This window comes from Balaenoptera physalus (genome assembly GCF_965194825.1).
Source record: "Balaenoptera physalus genome assembly, chromosome: 13".
NCBI classification, from domain to species: domain Eukaryota; kingdom Metazoa; phylum Chordata; class Mammalia; order Artiodactyla; family Balaenopteridae; genus Balaenoptera; species Balaenoptera physalus.
This window is the reverse complement of record NC_138892.1, coordinates 91,095,937-91,112,955: the sequence shown is the minus strand read 5'-3', so window position 1 is coordinate 91,112,955 and position 17,019 is coordinate 91,095,937. Positions and strand designations below refer to the sequence as shown.

Sequence of the window (17,019 nt, the reverse complement as noted above, 5' to 3'; positions counted from 1 at the left end):
AATGGAATGAAAAAAATTAAAATAAAGTGAAATAAAACAAGAGGGAAACCTTACCTCACCTAGGATAAACTATGAACTGAGAATTATGATCAACTTAACTCTGCTTCAAGATGAAGAAAAGAGAAAACAATGCACTTTGTTTACTAGGCATGTTTAGAATTGTTTACAAGGCATGAAGCTGCTGTAATTGGAAAAATACATGTAATAAACCTAAGTCTGAATCCTAGCTCTGCAATTTCCTAGTTTCAGTAAGCCCTTCAACGTTTGTGTCTCACAGTAGCCTTATAAGACAGTTGAGCATTCATTATATATCCATTGTTTAATTAAAGATAAAAGGAGCCCAGAAAGATCAATTGACCTGCCTTTTGCCCTGTGGGTAGTAACTGGTGAAACTGAGACTTCTGACAGCTTTAAACTCTGCTGTCCTATAGGTTGAACTATAAGAAATGACAGCTAGGCAACCACTCTGTACCTAGGAAAATGATCATCTCATATGGTTTACCCTAAAATATAACTGTGTCTCTTCTTGTGTTAAACAATGAGAGGTTCGCTAATTTAACTCTAAGAAATAAGGTAGGAAAGATAGGGAGGCAAAAACCAACAGATGAACATTTTTATTGCTAACTTTAAAATTTGGTAAAATTCAACAATGTTTAATGGGAAAATCTTAATAAATGGTATATATAGAGCACCACATTCTTAGATACTGTGGACTTCAAGTGGCTTTCTTAGAAAAAGCTCCCTTACTAAACAACCAGAAATAAATCTAAATAAAGAAAATAATTCTTGTACCTCAGGAGAACCATATATCCAGGGATGGCAGATAAAGAATAGATGAAACTGCTGACCACCGACAAGATTAAAAAGTACTGGAGCATCATGGAACAGTCCTGTCCCTTGTCACATAGCCCAAGAACTGCAGATGAATTTCCTGGTGTTTGAATGCAGCTACAATTTTGGAACACCTGTCAAAAATAATATATTATCCTATTTAAGGAAGGAAACTTTTGAATACAAATCTCAAATATTTTCTGCATTCCTAATGAGGTCAAGATAGACAGTTTGTTCCCTTTGTTCTCATATCCTTTATAGTGTCTCAGGATTATCTCGTGAAACAAAACATAGAAGGGTGGTTTCCGAAAAAGTGTATTTCTTTCTAAATTTGAGTAAATTTGCAATAGCTCTGTTGCCTTAAAGTCATGGTTTTTAGAAACACATGCTGTTTTGCCACATGCTAAATATGACAAATAAAATTTGTTTCAGAATGCTCAGTTGAAATATTTACTTACCAATAAACAAAGTTTTGTTTCAAAAAATATAGTTTATTTCACAAACAGAACAAAGTCAACCCTTTTTGAAATCTTATGTTCCCAGGTTTCAATAAGAATCAAAATTTGGAAGGCGAAGCTTCAAGATGGCGGAAGAGTAAGACGCGTAGATCACTTTCCTCCCCACAAATACATCAGAAATACATCTACACGAGGAACTGCTCCTACAGAACACCTACTGAACGCTGGCAGAAGACCTCAGACCTCCCAAAAGGTAAGAAACTCCCCACATACCCAGGTAGGGCAAAAGAAAAAAATAAAAACAGAGACAAAGAATAGGGACGGAACCTGCACCAGTGGGAGGGAGCCGTGAAGGAGAAAAGGTTTCCACACACTAGGAAGCCCCTTCGCAGGCGGAGACTGCGGGTGGCGGAGTGGGGGAAGCTTCGGAACCACGTAGGAGGGCGCAGCCACAGGGGTGCGGAGGGCAAAGCGGAGAGATTCCCGCACAGAGGCTCGGCGCCGACCTGCACTCACCAGCCCGAGAGGCTTGTCTGCTCACCCGCCGGGGCGGGCGGGGCTGGGAGCTGAGTCGCGGGCTTCGGTACGATCCCAGGGAGAGGACTAGGGTTGGCGGCGTGAACACAGCCTGAAGGGGTTAGCGCACCACAGCTGCCGGGAGGGAGTCCGGGAAAAAGTCTGCAGCTGCCGAAGAGGCAAGAGACTTTTTCTTGCCTCTTTGTTTCCTGGTGCGCGAGGAGAGGAGATTAAGAGCGCTGCTTAAAGGAGCTCCAGAGATGGGCGCGAGCCGCGGCTGTCAGCACGGACCCCAGAGACGGGCAGGAGACGCTAAGGCTGCTGCTGCCGCCACCACAAAGCCTGTGTGCGAGCACAGGTCACTCTCCACACCGCCCCTCCCGGGAGCCGGCGCAGCCTGCCACTGCCAGGATCCCGTGGTCCAGGGACAACTTCCCCGGGAGAACGCACGACGCGCCTCAGGCTGCTGCAACGTCACGCCAGCCTCTGCCGCAGCAGGCTCGCCCCGCCTCCTCCGTACCGCTCCCTCCCCCCGGCCTGAGTGAGCCAGAGCCCCCGAAGCAGCTGCTCCTTTAACCCCGTCCTGTCTGTGCGGGAAATAGACGCCCTCAGGCGACCTACACGCAGAGGCGGGTCCAAATCCAAAGCTGAACCCCGGGAGCTGTGCGGACAAAGAAGAGAAAGGGAAATCTCTCCCAGCAGCCTCAGGAGTGGCGGATTAAAGCTCCACAAACAACTTGACGTACCCTGCATCTGTGGAATACCTGAATAGACAATAAATCATCCCAATATTGAGGAGGTGGACTTTGGGAGCAACGATATATATATATATATATATATATTTTTTTTTCCCCCTTTTTCTCTTTTGTGAGTGTGTATGTATATGCTTCTGTGTGTGATTTTGTCTGTAAGCTTTGCTTTTACCATTTGTCCTAGGGTTCTGTCTGTCCGTTTTTTTTTTTTTTTAAGTATAGTTTTTGGCACTTGTTATCATAGGTGGATTTGTTCTTTGGTTTGGTTGCTCTCTTCTTTCTTTCTTTCTTTTTTTTTTACTTTTTATTTTTCTTTATGACTTAAAATTTTTTTAATAATTATTTTTCATTTAAATAACTATTTTATTTTATGTTACTTTATTTTATTTTATCTTCTTTCTTTCTTTCTATTTTTTCTCCCTTTTATTCTGGGCCGTGTGGATGACAGGCTCTTGGTACTCCAGCCAGGGGTCAGGGCTGTGCCTCTGAGGTGGGAGTGCCAATTTCAGGACACTGGTCCACAAGAGACCTCCCAGCTCCACGTAATATCAAACGGCGAAAATCTCCCAGAGATCTCCAGCTCAACGCCAAGACCCAGCTTCACTCAACGACCAGCAAGCTACAGTGCTGGACACTCTATGCCAAACAACTAGCAGGACAGGAACACAACCCCATCCATTAGCAGAGAGGCTGCCTAAAATCATAATAAGGCCACAGACACCCCAAAACACACCACCAGACGTGTACCTGCTCATCAGAAAGACAAGATCCAGCCTCATCCACCAGAACACAGGCACTATTCCCCTCCACCAGGAACCCTACACAACCCACTGAACAAACCTTAGCCACTGGGGACAGACACAAAAGACCTACAATAACAAACCCAAAACAATTAAGAAAATGGGAATAGGAACATACATATTGATAATTACCTTAAATGTAAATGGATTAAATGCTCCAACCAAAAGACATAGGTTGGCTGAATGGATACAAAAACCAGACCCGAATATATGCTGTCTACAAGAGACCCACTTCAGACCTACGGACACATGCAGACTGAAAGTGAGGGGATGGGAAAAGATATTCCATGCAAATGGAAATCAAAAGAAAGCTGGAGTAGCAATTCTCATATCAGACAAAATAAACTTTAAAATAAAGACTATTACAAGAGACAAACAACGACACTACATAATGATCAAGGGATCAATCCAAGAAGAAAATATAACAATTGTAAATATTTATGCACCCAACATAGGAGCACCTCAATACAAAAGGCAAATACTAACAGCCATAAAAGGGGAAATCAACAATAACACAATCATAGTAGACTTTAACGCCCCACTTTCACCAATGGACAGATCATCCAAAATGAAAATAAATAAGGAAACACAAGCTTTAAATGATACATTAAACAAGATGCACATAATTGATATTTATAGGACATTCCATCCAAAAACAACAGAATACACATTCTTATCAAGTGCTCATGGAACGTTCTCCAGGATAGATCATATCTTGGGTCAGAAATCAAGCCTTGGTAAATTTAAGAAAATTGAAATCGTATCAAGTGTCTTTTCTGACCACAACGCTATAAGACTAGATATCAATTACAGGAAAAAATCTGTAAAAACACAAACACATGGAGGCTAAACAATACACTACTTAATAACCAAGAGATCACTGAAGAAATCAAAGAGGAAATCAAAAAATACCTAGAAACAAATGACAATGAAAACATAATGACTCAAAACCTATGGGATGCAGCAAAAGCAGTTCTAAGAGGGAAGTTTATAGCAATACAATCCTACCTTAAGAAACAAGAAACATCTCAAATAAACAACCTAACCTTACACCTAAAGCAATTAGAGAAACACGAACAAAAAAAACCCAAAGATAGCAGAAGGAATGAAATCATAAAGATCAGATCAGAAATAAATGAAAAAGAAAGGAAGGAAATTATAGCAAAGATCAGTAAAACGAAAAGCTGGTTCTCTGAGAAGATAAACAAAATTGATAAACCATTAGCAAGACTCATCAAGAAAAAAAGGGAGAAGGTTCAGTAGAATTAGAAATGAAAAGGGAGAAGTAACAACTGACACTGCAGAAATACAAAGGATCATGAGAGATTACTACAAGCAATTATATGCCAATAAAATGGATAACCTGGAAGAAATGGACAAATTCTTAGAAATGCACAACCTTCCAAGACTGAACCAGGAAGAAATAGAAAATATGAACAGACCAATCACAAGCACTGAAATTAAAACTGTGATTAAAAATCTTCCAACAAACAAAAGCCCATGACCAGATGGTTTCACAGGCGAATTCTATCAAACATTTAGAGAAGAGCTAACACCTATCCTTCTCAAACTCTTCCAAAATATAGCAGAGGGAGGAACACTCCCAAACTCATTCTACGAGGCCACCATCACCCTGATACCAAAACCAGACAAAGATGTCACAAAGAAAGAAAACTATAGGCCAATATCACTGATGAACATAGATGCAAAAATCCTCAACAAAATACTAGCAAACAGAATCCAACAGTACATTAAAAGGATCATACACCATGATCAAGTGGGGTTTATCCCAGGAATGCAAGGATTCTTCAATATATGCAAATCGATCAATGTGATACACCATATTAAGAGATTGAAGGATAAAAACCTTATGATCATCTCTATAGATGCAGAAAAAGCTTTTGACAAAATTAAACACCCATTTATGATAAAAACTTTCCAGAAAGCAGGCATAGAGGAACCCTACCTCAACATAATAAAGGCCATATATGACAAAGCCACAGCCAACATCATCCTCAATGGTGAAAAACTGAAACCATTTCCACTAAGATCAGGAGCAAGACAAGATTGCCCACTCTCACCACTGTTATTCCACATAGTTTTGGAAATTTTAGCCACAACAATCACGGACGAAAAAGAAATAAAAGAAATCCAAATCGGAAAAGAGGACGTAAGCTGTCACTGTTTTCAGATGACATGATACTATACATAGAGATTCCGAAAGATGCTACCGGAAAACTACTAGAGCTAATCAATGAATTTGGAAAAGTAGCAGGATACAAAATTAATGCACAGAAATCTCTTGCATTCCTATACACTAATGATGAGAAATCTGAAAATGAAATTAAGAAAACACTCCCATTTACCATTGCAACAAAAAGAATAAAATATCTAGGAATAAACCTACCTAAGGAGACAAAAGACCTGTATGCAGAAAATTAAAAGACACTGGCAAAAGAAATTAAAGAAGATACAAATAGATGGAGAGATATACCACGTTCTTGGATTGGAAGAATCAACATTGTGAAAATGACTCTACTACCCAAAGCAATCTACAGATTCAATGAAATCCCTATAAAACTACCACTGACATTTTTCACAGAACTAGAACAAAAAATTACACAATTTGTATGGAAACACAAAAGACCCCGAACAGCCAAAGCAATCTTGAGAACGAAAAAGGGAGCTGGAGGAATCAGGCTCCCTGACTTCAGACTATACTACAAAGCGACAGTAATCAAGACAGTATGGTACTGGCACAAAAACAGAAATATAGATCAATGGAACAGGATAGAAAGCCCAGAGATAAACCCACATACATATGGTCACCTTATCTTTGATAAAGGAGGCAAGAATATACAGTGGAGAAAAGACAGCCTCTTCAATAAGTGGTGCTGGGATAACTGGACAGCTACATATAAAAAATGAAATTAGAACACTCCCTAACACCATACACAAAAATAAACTCAAAATGCATTAAAGACCTAAATATAAGGCCAGACATTATCAAACTCTTAGAGGAAAACATAGGCAGAACACTCTATGACATAAATCACAGCAAGATCCTTTTTGACCCACCTCCTACAGAAATGGAAATAAAAAGAAATGAAACCTAATGAAACTTAAAAGCTTTACACAGCAAAGGAAACCATTAACAAGACTAAAAGACAACCCTCAGAATGGGAGAAAATATTTGCAAATGAAGCAACTGACAAAGGATTAAGTTCCAAAATTTACAAGCAGCCCATGCAGCTCAATTTCAAAAAACAAACAACCCAATCCAAAAATGGGCATAATACCTAAATAGACATTTCTCCAAAGAAGATATACAGATTGCCACAAACACATGAAAGAATGCTCAATATCATTAATCATTAGAGAAATGCAAATCAAAACTACAATGAGATATCATCTCACACCGGTCAGAATGGCCATCATCAAAAAATCTAGAAACAATAAATGCTGGAAAAGTTGTGGAGAAAAGGGAACCCTCTTGTACTGTTGGTGGGAATGTAAATTGATACAGCCACTATGGAGAACAGTATGGAGGTTCCTCAAAAAACTAAAAATAGAACTACCAGACGACCCAGCAATCCCACTACTGGGCATATACCCTGAGAAAACCATAATTCAAAAAGAGTCATGTACCAAAATGTTCATTGCAGCTCTATTTACAATAGCCAGGACATGGAAGCAACCTAAGTGTCCATCAACAGATGAATGGATAAAGAAGATGTAGCACATATATACAATGGAATATTACTCAGCCATAAAAAGGAATGAAACTGAGTTATTTGCAGTGAGGTGGAGGGACCTAGAGTCTGTCATACAGAGTGAAGTAAGTCAGAAAGAGAAAAACAAATACGGTATGCTATCACATATATATGGAATCTAAGAGAAAAAAAAAAGATTCTGAAGAACCTAGGGGCAAGACAGGAATAAAGACACAGACCTACTAGAGAATGGACTTGAGGATAGGGGGAGGGGGAAGGGTAAGCTGGGACAAAGTGAGAGAGTGGCCTGGACATATATACACTACCAAACCTAAAATAGATAGCTAGTGAGAAGCAGCCGCATAGCACAGGGAGATCAGCTTGGTGCTTTGTGACCACCTAGAGGGGTGGGATAGGGAGGGTGGGAAGGAAGGAGACGCAAGAGGGAAGAGATATGGGGACATATGTATATGTATAACTGATTCACTTTGTTATAAAGCAGAAACTAACACACCATTGTAAAGCAATTATACTCCAATAAAGATGTTTTAAATAAATAAATAAATAACCATTAAAAACGTTAGAATTTTGTATATGTTTTGACCCAGCAATAAAAAAAAAGAAAAAAATCAAAATTTGTATTTTATTTTGATTACCAACCAACATTATAAGTGACATTTTTTAGGCAAGAAAACATGCTCAATTCTATCTTCTTAAAAACCTGTCAGGATGTAAACATACAGAAAGTGCATGTGTACATATACACAGGAAAAAAGGAAAAAAACCCAGCAAAGAGATTGACTGGTTAACTGAGAGCACAACTGCCTACTTTATCTCAGTCTAGAGTGTTTTTTTTTTCAGTCTAGAGTATTTTTAAATGAAATTAAGTAATAATGTCAACTGTTATGAAATTAAAGATCAGGGCTCAGACATGCAGAAGATTTCAAATAAGATCTAGGAAGTAAAAGATAAATTTAGTGAGCACATAGAAAGTAACTTATTTTTTCCATAAAAAATTTTAATTTGGTTTTGAGGAAAGACTTTAATTTTACTTTTGTCAAATATGGACCCGGTTCATCGTTGGAATGTGCCAATGCAGTGCATAAAATAAAAGTTCTGTATAAAAGGCCAATAAGATGTGTTACCATGTTTATTCCTGTTCCAGAGGATGTCTCACAACCTGCAAGACAAGCTGACATGTATGACAAACCATCGTTTCCACATACAGGGTCCCATATTTTAGTTGGACAGTTACAATCCATGTTGCAGTCAGCAAGGATGACATTTCCCACATGTAAATCTTGTTGCAGTCTGAAATGATTTAAAATAATGCCATGGATATTGAAAGAATATTAGAGCATTTTCTTTTTCTTTTCATCTCAGTTCCCAATTATATTTCTTCTACTCCCCAAAATAGAAGCAGAAATCTGTCAACTGTCAATGTATGGCCTGGATACTATAACTCTGCAAGAAAATATACCTTACTTTGGTGACCACAGCCAGTTTTTCAATGATCTCTTTCAGGTAAACAAAAGCCAATAAACAAGCATTAACTGAGCACCTACTATACAGAAAGTATTTTTCCAGGTATTAATTAGAACTCAAAAATGAAGATGAACAAATCCCAGTGTTGGTCCACATGGTGGAAAATAACAAGAGAGATCATATTTTATAAAAACAATCTCAAGGGCTCAAAATCTGTAAGAGCAAAGTCTGTAAGTGCAATTTATAATGTATATAATACATTTAGCTCCAGAAACATAACTACTTGAGTAAACAAATACATTCTTCTAGTATAAAAGGTGTTCAGTGATCATCAAGAAGACCAATTAGCAGCTATCTATAAACAAGACACCACTGTGAAAATCCCAGAACACAGTTGTGAGGCTGGAGCACCTCCTGAGCCACAGAGACCAAGAAGGATGACCTTAGAAGGATAACAGGAGCAGTAACACTCTGAGCAGATTGCCCCTCCCCCAGGCTAGTACAACACCACATCAAGACAGCCCCCCTAAGCCTATGGTTTCTCCAGTGGGAAAAGAAAGCCCAGTGCCCCCAGATTGTGGAATGCTTTCCAGGAGGCCCACTCAGATCTTTCTACAAGGGGATCACTGGGAGAATCTGTGGGGTTTGACCACTGGAGAAGGAGAGGGGGGCAGGACTTACAGCAACCATCAGTCAGATCTTGGTAAACTGCATTCCTGCTTGCAGCAGTGCCCAAGCAGGGATCCCAGCTAGTGCCTCTGCCCATCTGCAGAGCTGAGTGGTGACCCCATCTGGCCAGAGAGCTCGGTTGGCAGTTCTGCCTGATTTGGGTTCCCAGTCAATGGGCCACCCTGGCCATGGAGCTCCACCCAACTGCTAAGTATAGCCTCCAGTCCTACCCATCCAGAAAGCCTGGCCAGAGAGCCTGGGCAGCCACAGAGCCCATCCTACAGCCACAAAGACCCTGAATAGTCAAAGGAATCTTGAGAAAGAAGCATAAAGGTGTAAATATCACACTTCCTGGTTTCAAACCATATTACAAAGCTATTGTAATTAAAACAGTATGGTATTGGCATAAAAACAGTCACATAGATCAATGGAACAGAATAGAAAGCCCAGAAAAAAACCTATGCATGTATGTCAATTAATTTACAACAGAGGAGCCAGGAATATATACAATAGGGTTGGGAAAGTCTTTTCATAAATGGTGGCGGGAAAACCAGACATCCACATGCAGAAGAATGAAACTGGATCCTTATCTTACACCATACACAAAAATCAACTCAGATTGATTAAGATTTAAATTTAAGATCAGAAACCATGAAACTCCTAGAAGAAAACATAAAGGGTAAGCTCTTTGACTCCAGTATTGGCAATGATTTTTTTGGATTTGACAACAAAAGCACAAGTAACAAAAGGAAAAATAAATGAGGGGGATGACGTCAAACTAAAAAGCTGCTGCACAGAAAGTGAAACCATCAACGAAATGAAAAGGCAACCTATGAAATGGGAGAAAATAGTTGCAAATCATATATCTGATAAGAGGTTAATTTCCAAAATATAAATAACTCATACAACTCAATAACAAAAACCAAATGATCTAATTTAGAAATGGGCAGAGGAACTGAATAGACATTTTTTCCAAAGAAGACATACAAACAGCCAAACTGGTAAATGAAAAGATGCTCAACATCACTAATTATCAGGGAAATGCAGATCAAAACCACAATGAGATATCACCTCATACCTATTAGGATGTTTAAGGGGATGTCTATTATCAAAAGGAAAGAGGTAACAAATGCTGGCGAGAATGTAGAGAAAAGGGAAACCTTGTGCACTTTTGGTGGGAATGTAAATTGATAGACCCACTGTGGAAAACAGTATGGAGTGTCCTCAAGAAATTAAAAATAGAACTACCATATGATCCAGCAATTCCACTTCTGGGTATTTATCCGAAGGAATGAAAATAGACGATTGAAGAGATATCTCTATTCCCGTGTTCATTGAAGCATTATTCACAATAATAAGACATGGAAATAACCTATGTGTGCATTGACAGATGAATGGGTAAAGAAAATGTGGTATATGTATATATATACACACACACACACACACAAAATGGAATATCAACCACCATAGAAAAGAAGGAAATTCTGACATTTGCGACAATATGGATGAGCCTTGAGGGCTTTATGCAAAGTGAAGTAAGTCAGAAAGAGAAAGAAAAATGCTATATGATCTCACTTATTTGTGGAATGTAAAAAAACTGAACTCACGGAAACAGTAGATTGGTGGTTGCTGGAAGGTAGGAAAAGGAATGGGGAAACGTGGTCAAAGGGACAAGCTTGCAGAGACGAGGTGAATAAGTTCTGGGGATACGATGTACATCCTAGTGACTATGGTTAACAATGCTGTATGTTTTAAAGTTCCCAAGAGAGTAGATCTTAAAAGTTACCACACACACACACACGCAAAACTGTAAATATGTGAGGTGATGGATGTGTTAACTAACCTTATTGTGATAATCATTTTGCAATATATAACGTATCAAATCATCAGATTATACACCTTAAACCTACATGATTTTTTTGTTGATTATATCTCAATAAAACCAGGGGAAAAAAGTTTTTTAAAAAGGGTCTAACTCAGAGAAAGACAAATATCATATGATATCACTTAGGTGGAATCTAAACAAAATGACACAAATGAACTTATTTACAAAACAGAAACAGACTCACAGATGTAGAAAACAAATTTATGGTTACCAAAGTGGAAAGAAGGGAGGGATAAATTAGGAGTTTGAGATTAACAGATATACACTATAAAAAATAAATAGAATTATATAAAAAATGAATAGTTGATATAAAATAAACAACAAGAACTACTGTATAGCACAGGGAACTATATTCAATATCTTGTAATAACCTATAATGGAAAAGAATCTGAAAAGAATATATATATATTTATATATATGTGTGTGTGTAACTGAATCACTTTGCTGTACACCTGAAACTAACACATTGTAAATCAACTATACTTCAATTAAAAACAGATCTAAAGGTCTAACAAGATTACTTTTCTTATGTTCAATGTAATATGATGAAAAGAACGCTAGCATGGGAGTCTAGAAACTGAATTAAAGTCCTGACTCATGACTAGATTATGCCTTTTTACATATTTGCTCTGGGAATCAGGATAATTGGAGATGGAGATAATCTTTAAGATTTTACCAATTTTAAATTCTATTCTTATATATTGATGGAGTTGAAGAGGTTTTCCATGACCTCCCTTTGTCATTTAATCTCTCTGAATCTCAATTCTTCATCTGTAAAATGAAAATAACAACAGCTATCTTAAATGGAATTTGCAAGACTCAAATAAGATAATATATAAAATTACTTTTATGATTATATATTTAATATTATTCCAATCGTATAGTCCTTGGTAATTTTAAAGGGACCATTTTAGGATGCTCTTCATTTCAACTCATCACTCCATTATCTAGATATGTCCTACAAATGACTTTTAAAAATTCATATCACTATGCAAAACCTTCCTGTGAACCCAGATAACCCTCAAAATGCAAATCTAAAACCATTCAACAACATAGATATACCTATACAAATAAAATATATAAATTTATATAAGCATCGATATATCATGTATTAGGATTCAGTTATGTTAAATTTAAGCCCATCGTGGAACCATATAAAGGTGATTGAGACTGTATAGTCAACTCTTAATTTTACCTGTTTATGGTTGTATAAAATATATGGATAACACATCCTAATACAACCTAAAACCATAACTAGTTTCTGTGATATTCATTTTACTATCTACTAGGATATCACAAAGACAAACACACACACACACACACACACGCAATCATAAGCTCACTAACTCTGTGATATATTCCCAACCTCTTTAATAAGATGGAGAAAGACCACAAATTCCTGCCATTAACTCCAATTAGCAAATAATCTGGTCATGAGTAATCACTGTAGAAAATATGTTATTAACTTTTGAAAGAGTATGACATTCATTAGAAAACAACATACCCTTCATAAGAGGTGGTTATGCCAGCAACTGAAGAATTATCACAGATCATGAGAAAACACAAAAAATAGAGAAGATACTCAATTAAGGATAACCAACATCCTATGTGGGCAGCTTGTATGACAGTAATCTTGAACTTCTTCATAATTAAACCACCAACTATATATCCAATGCATATTGGAGGTAAGTTATAAATACCTATAAATACAAGTAAAATATTATGTACAAAGTGACTTAGCAAAGGAAAAAATATGATAACACATTTATCTAATATGTCTCACATAAAAAAACCATTTAGGTCCAACTCATAGTGAAGAAGGCTAATTTAAATTTATCCCCACTTAGTTATGCATTACATACAGTGAGATTTTTAAATGCCCCACAACATCGAAATATATTTTAGAAGACTGTTATCATTGTCATTCATTTAATTAATAGCAGTAAATTGTAAATTTCTTGTATGCAGGGATCATGGTCTATATCTCTTTTCTTAGGATGTAGGTAGAAGTGGCAAGTCAAAGTCTACCAGTCATTTATTGCTTTCCGTTCTTTCAGGTGGGATTATATATATAATGATTTGTATATAACATATACAGTATTATATAATCATACATAGAATGATTTGTATGATTCTGCAGCTTTTTATTCCCACTCTGATTGTTAAGAATTTGACTCAGCTCAAGGTATTTTAGAGGTACTTTGCTGAGCCTGTGATTGTCAAGTGTCTTTACATTTAATGTCTTGCTACTACTGACTAGCACTCTCCCTCCCCCAATCCTCCCCCCAAAAAAGGAAAAAGAAAGGGAAAAGACAGCCCTAGGTTTCATCTTTACAGTGCCAGGGTCTATTCACTGAATCACACTCTTGGGAGAGCTTGTTTAATATCCATTCTCAAGTCCCATTCCAGAGAGTCTAATTTAGTATATTTGAGATAGGTCCCAGGTATCTGAACTTTTAACAAACACTCTAGGTGATATGGGTACATGTAATCTGGAAATTCTTTTCAAAACAGTAAAAAAGATCCCAGGAAAAACTCAGGGTGGAGTAGAACCACCGAGGTTAGTGTGGTTGCAGGAAAATCAGAATGTATGGGCTGCAGAGACATCTCAAAACACCAGGAGAGCCAGGGAACTAAGTTAGAAACCACAGAATTCATGAATTGGAGCCAAAAAAGTAAAACCTGGATGTGAAACAAAATTCCTGATGAGTTAACTCTGTCTTCCTTTTTACATAAATGAATTACCAATCTGAAAATTGTATCTAACTTGTACGTTCCCTAAACTTTCCACAAATATTTCAAATTTGCATTCTGACTACAAAAAGAGCCAAAGAAAGAAGAAAACCAGGATTTTCTGGCTTCTTCCCTTCCTTACCCTCTCTTGATTTCCCTGGAAAGCAGACGGGGGGAGATTACCAGAGGCAAAAAATATCCTAACAGATTTCAACTGAGGAGTTTCCTAGACCCATCATCACACTGTTCACCATTTCATGGGGAAAAAAGTGGGCTACAATTGCAGAGAAGAACAAACGTACCAATGAGAAAGATTGCATCTGAAGCTGATTTTCCATAGTGCTGTTCCAGATATTTAGGCATGAAGGAGATCATATTGACAAACGCATTGAATTGCAGCACACTTATTAGTATGAAAAGCATGTAAACTGGGTTGCACAAAAGGCTTTTCATGAATGGTAAAAAATCTGAAAGGAAAGGATGACAGCAGTGTCATACAAACTTGGCTTTGCATTTTATGACTGACTTTTTCTGAAACATCAACCTCCCCTCTAAAGTATGTTTTTCTGTTTTATAATGCACATGTGTTTCTTGATTCTTTTTGCCCCTTGAAAGCTAAAGTTGTATCGCTGTTCTGGTAGCTTCTGCAAGACAGTGAGGCAGCTGAGCGGGAAGGGATCAGAGCACAGTCGTTTTGCCTTCACTAAGTTACTAACATGTCTTAAGGAAAAAGTATAACTATTGCATGACAAAAACATTGTCCGGGTTCACACCATTTCTTTCTTATCCTTCTCTTTTACTTGTACTAATATCCTCTCTTCTCTAGAGATCATCTAGAATGAAAGATTCTTGCTCTCCTGTTCTGTCCTCTAAAGTCAGGAAGGAAATCAATTTGATAAAGAAGTTCACACACAAATATTGATTAATCATTCCTGAACATTTAAAATGTAGTTAAATGTGGAAATTCATGACATATAAATTTTCTCAAGTACTAGGCATTTCTTTGCTTCTAACGGTTCACAGTCTTTTAAAATACCAACCCCCAGGTCTCGCTCCCTGAGATCCTGATTCATTTGCTATATACTAAAGACCATGTAAATGAGTTAACCGAAATGTTTTCCTGTTTGTGTGGACAGACAAAGCTCAGAGCCAAATTTGCGGCCAGCTCTAGCAAATGTTCTAGGTCTCCATTTCGGGTCAAAGTCTCGCTTATAGTTTCTTTTCACTTTTCCTATCTTCATGTTCTCTGTCTTGATTTCCTTACTTATTGTGTATTATCCTGGTTTGCTTAATAAACAGCCTAAAATCCAATCTAGCAAAGTATCAATCAGTAAACAACTTGGAAGAGGAGGAAGCATAGTTTAATGCAAAGAAATGAATTCTAGTTGTAGAATTCATATGTATGAATAAAGTACATGGCAGAGAAGTGACTTGTGTTCACAGCTCTTTGGAGCTTTTGAAGTCACGCATGTTTGTTGACATACTGTCCTAATAGATGAGTCTCAGTAGTTTCAGTTTCTTTTCTAGATGTCATATACTGAGTTAAGCCCTTTCCTAGTTTATCTTGCAGACTATAAATGAAATTCTGTGTTAAAATTCCCTACCAGTCCATACCGACCCTTTGAGAAGAGTTGTGAATATAATCGTAAGGACTCTGAGAATTTGTAAGATTCTGAATTGGCTCCTAATGGTATGAGAAGTATTAAATTATGTTCAGTTGTGGTTTAAGTGAATTTGTAACTGCTAAAAATTCTGTGCAAATTGATATTATAATTTACGGGTGATGGTAGAAGTGACAACATCAACAATAATAATACTAATACTAGTAAGCAGTAATAATAGTAATATGTGCCAGAACTCCTTTTACCTTTGCCCAACAACTTTATAATAATAAATACTATTTTATCCCCATCTTTGAGGTAAGGAAACTAAGCCCCCCACCACCTTCCAAATGGACACTCTTTAAGAATTCCAAGGCCCAGGCCATACCTTATACTAATTAAATCAGACCTCTGGGTAATACTGCAAAATTTCCATGCATCAGTAATTTAAAAAATTCCCTAGGTGATTCCAATATATGGCCAAGTTTGAGAACGAGTATTCTTGAATACTATACATAGATTACCTTACTTAGTTTCCCATAGATACACCTTCTGTAAATTATGCTTTGAGCTTTTATTGAGGATCTATACCAAAAAAAAACCTGTTACATGAAATATGCTCCTGAATTTGCTGGAAAACAACTATGTGACTCAATATTACCTGTATTGTACATCATATAATTTTTTTCTTTTTTTTACAACTTGTTACTTGGGCAACAATTTCTCTCTAAGAATTGTTATCCTTTCCACTCTCAAATACAGATAATTATATGACCTATAAATGAGGTGCCTTTTTTCTTTTCTGCCTTAACTTCCAAGAAGCTCACAGCTCAGCTAATATTTTTGGTTTCAGACCTATATGGTACTTATTTGGATTAGCGTATATTTTTTCCTCCTTTTGTTCTTGGTTTGAGTTTCTTTTTTAATTAGACCTATGCTCTCTGTAAAATAGATTTTTTAAGGCAGATGGGACCTAATTTCTTTCTTTCTTTATTTATTGAGTACCCAGATTGACATAAAATTTCATATAAATGCTGATCTAAGTCAGGTTCTAAACTATATCATTCACTCCCAGGTGGTAGCATGGGAAAACATTATTGTAGTAGCACAGCTAGACATTATTGACTGCTGACTGCCAGTGACAAATTGTTTTAACTCAGCCTAGCATAGTGTAATAGACTAAGATACAGACACGACTACAGAAAATAGAAAGTAAATTGTAAAATATAAAATGTTTATATTTGCCTTTAGTGATTCCAGCACTTTTCTTCCTGACCTCGCTTTGTTTCTCTTCTTTGTCATTTTTAACGATCTCAGCAATATCCTCTAGTCCTTCCTTTGGAAGCGTTTTGGGCAAAACAAAAAAAGGAATGGCAGTAAGCACATTCACTCCTGCACAAACCAAAAAGCCAAACCACCATGCACCAACCCAACGAGTATCAGTGGGAGTTATGGTCAGATCATCTGTAAAGAGATATACACATTTTTTATTAGCTTGAGTCATTATTTCCTTTATGAACTATAGAAAATTATTACAATTATAATTGTCAGGTTCTATCCAAGTACAGAATTTGCA

General features: G+C 37.2%; 1 protein-coding gene across 6 annotated transcripts in view; it reads right to left on the bottom strand.

Annotated features, from left to right (window-relative positions):
* SLCO1A2 (solute carrier organic anion transporter family member 1A2) overlaps positions 1 to 17,019 on the bottom strand; it is a 114,020-nt gene that overhangs the window by 21,641 nt on the left and 75,360 nt on the right. For 5 of the 6 annotated variants that reach the window (XM_082421073.1, XM_082421074.1, XM_082421075.1 and 2 more), the window contains 5 exons: positions 16,689 to 16,907; positions 14,145 to 14,309; positions 12,614 to 12,809; positions 8,216 to 8,381; positions 793 to 965 (listed from right to left, as the gene is read on the bottom strand). In XM_082421073.1, the coding sequence (XP_082277199.1) occupies positions 793 to 965; positions 8,216 to 8,381; positions 12,614 to 12,809; positions 14,145 to 14,309; positions 16,689 to 16,907 (919 nt within the window). The remainder of the gene's footprint in view (positions 1 to 792; positions 966 to 8,215; positions 8,382 to 12,613; positions 12,810 to 14,144; positions 14,310 to 16,688; positions 16,908 to 17,019) is intronic. The other variant, XM_082421078.1, reaches the window with a different exon arrangement.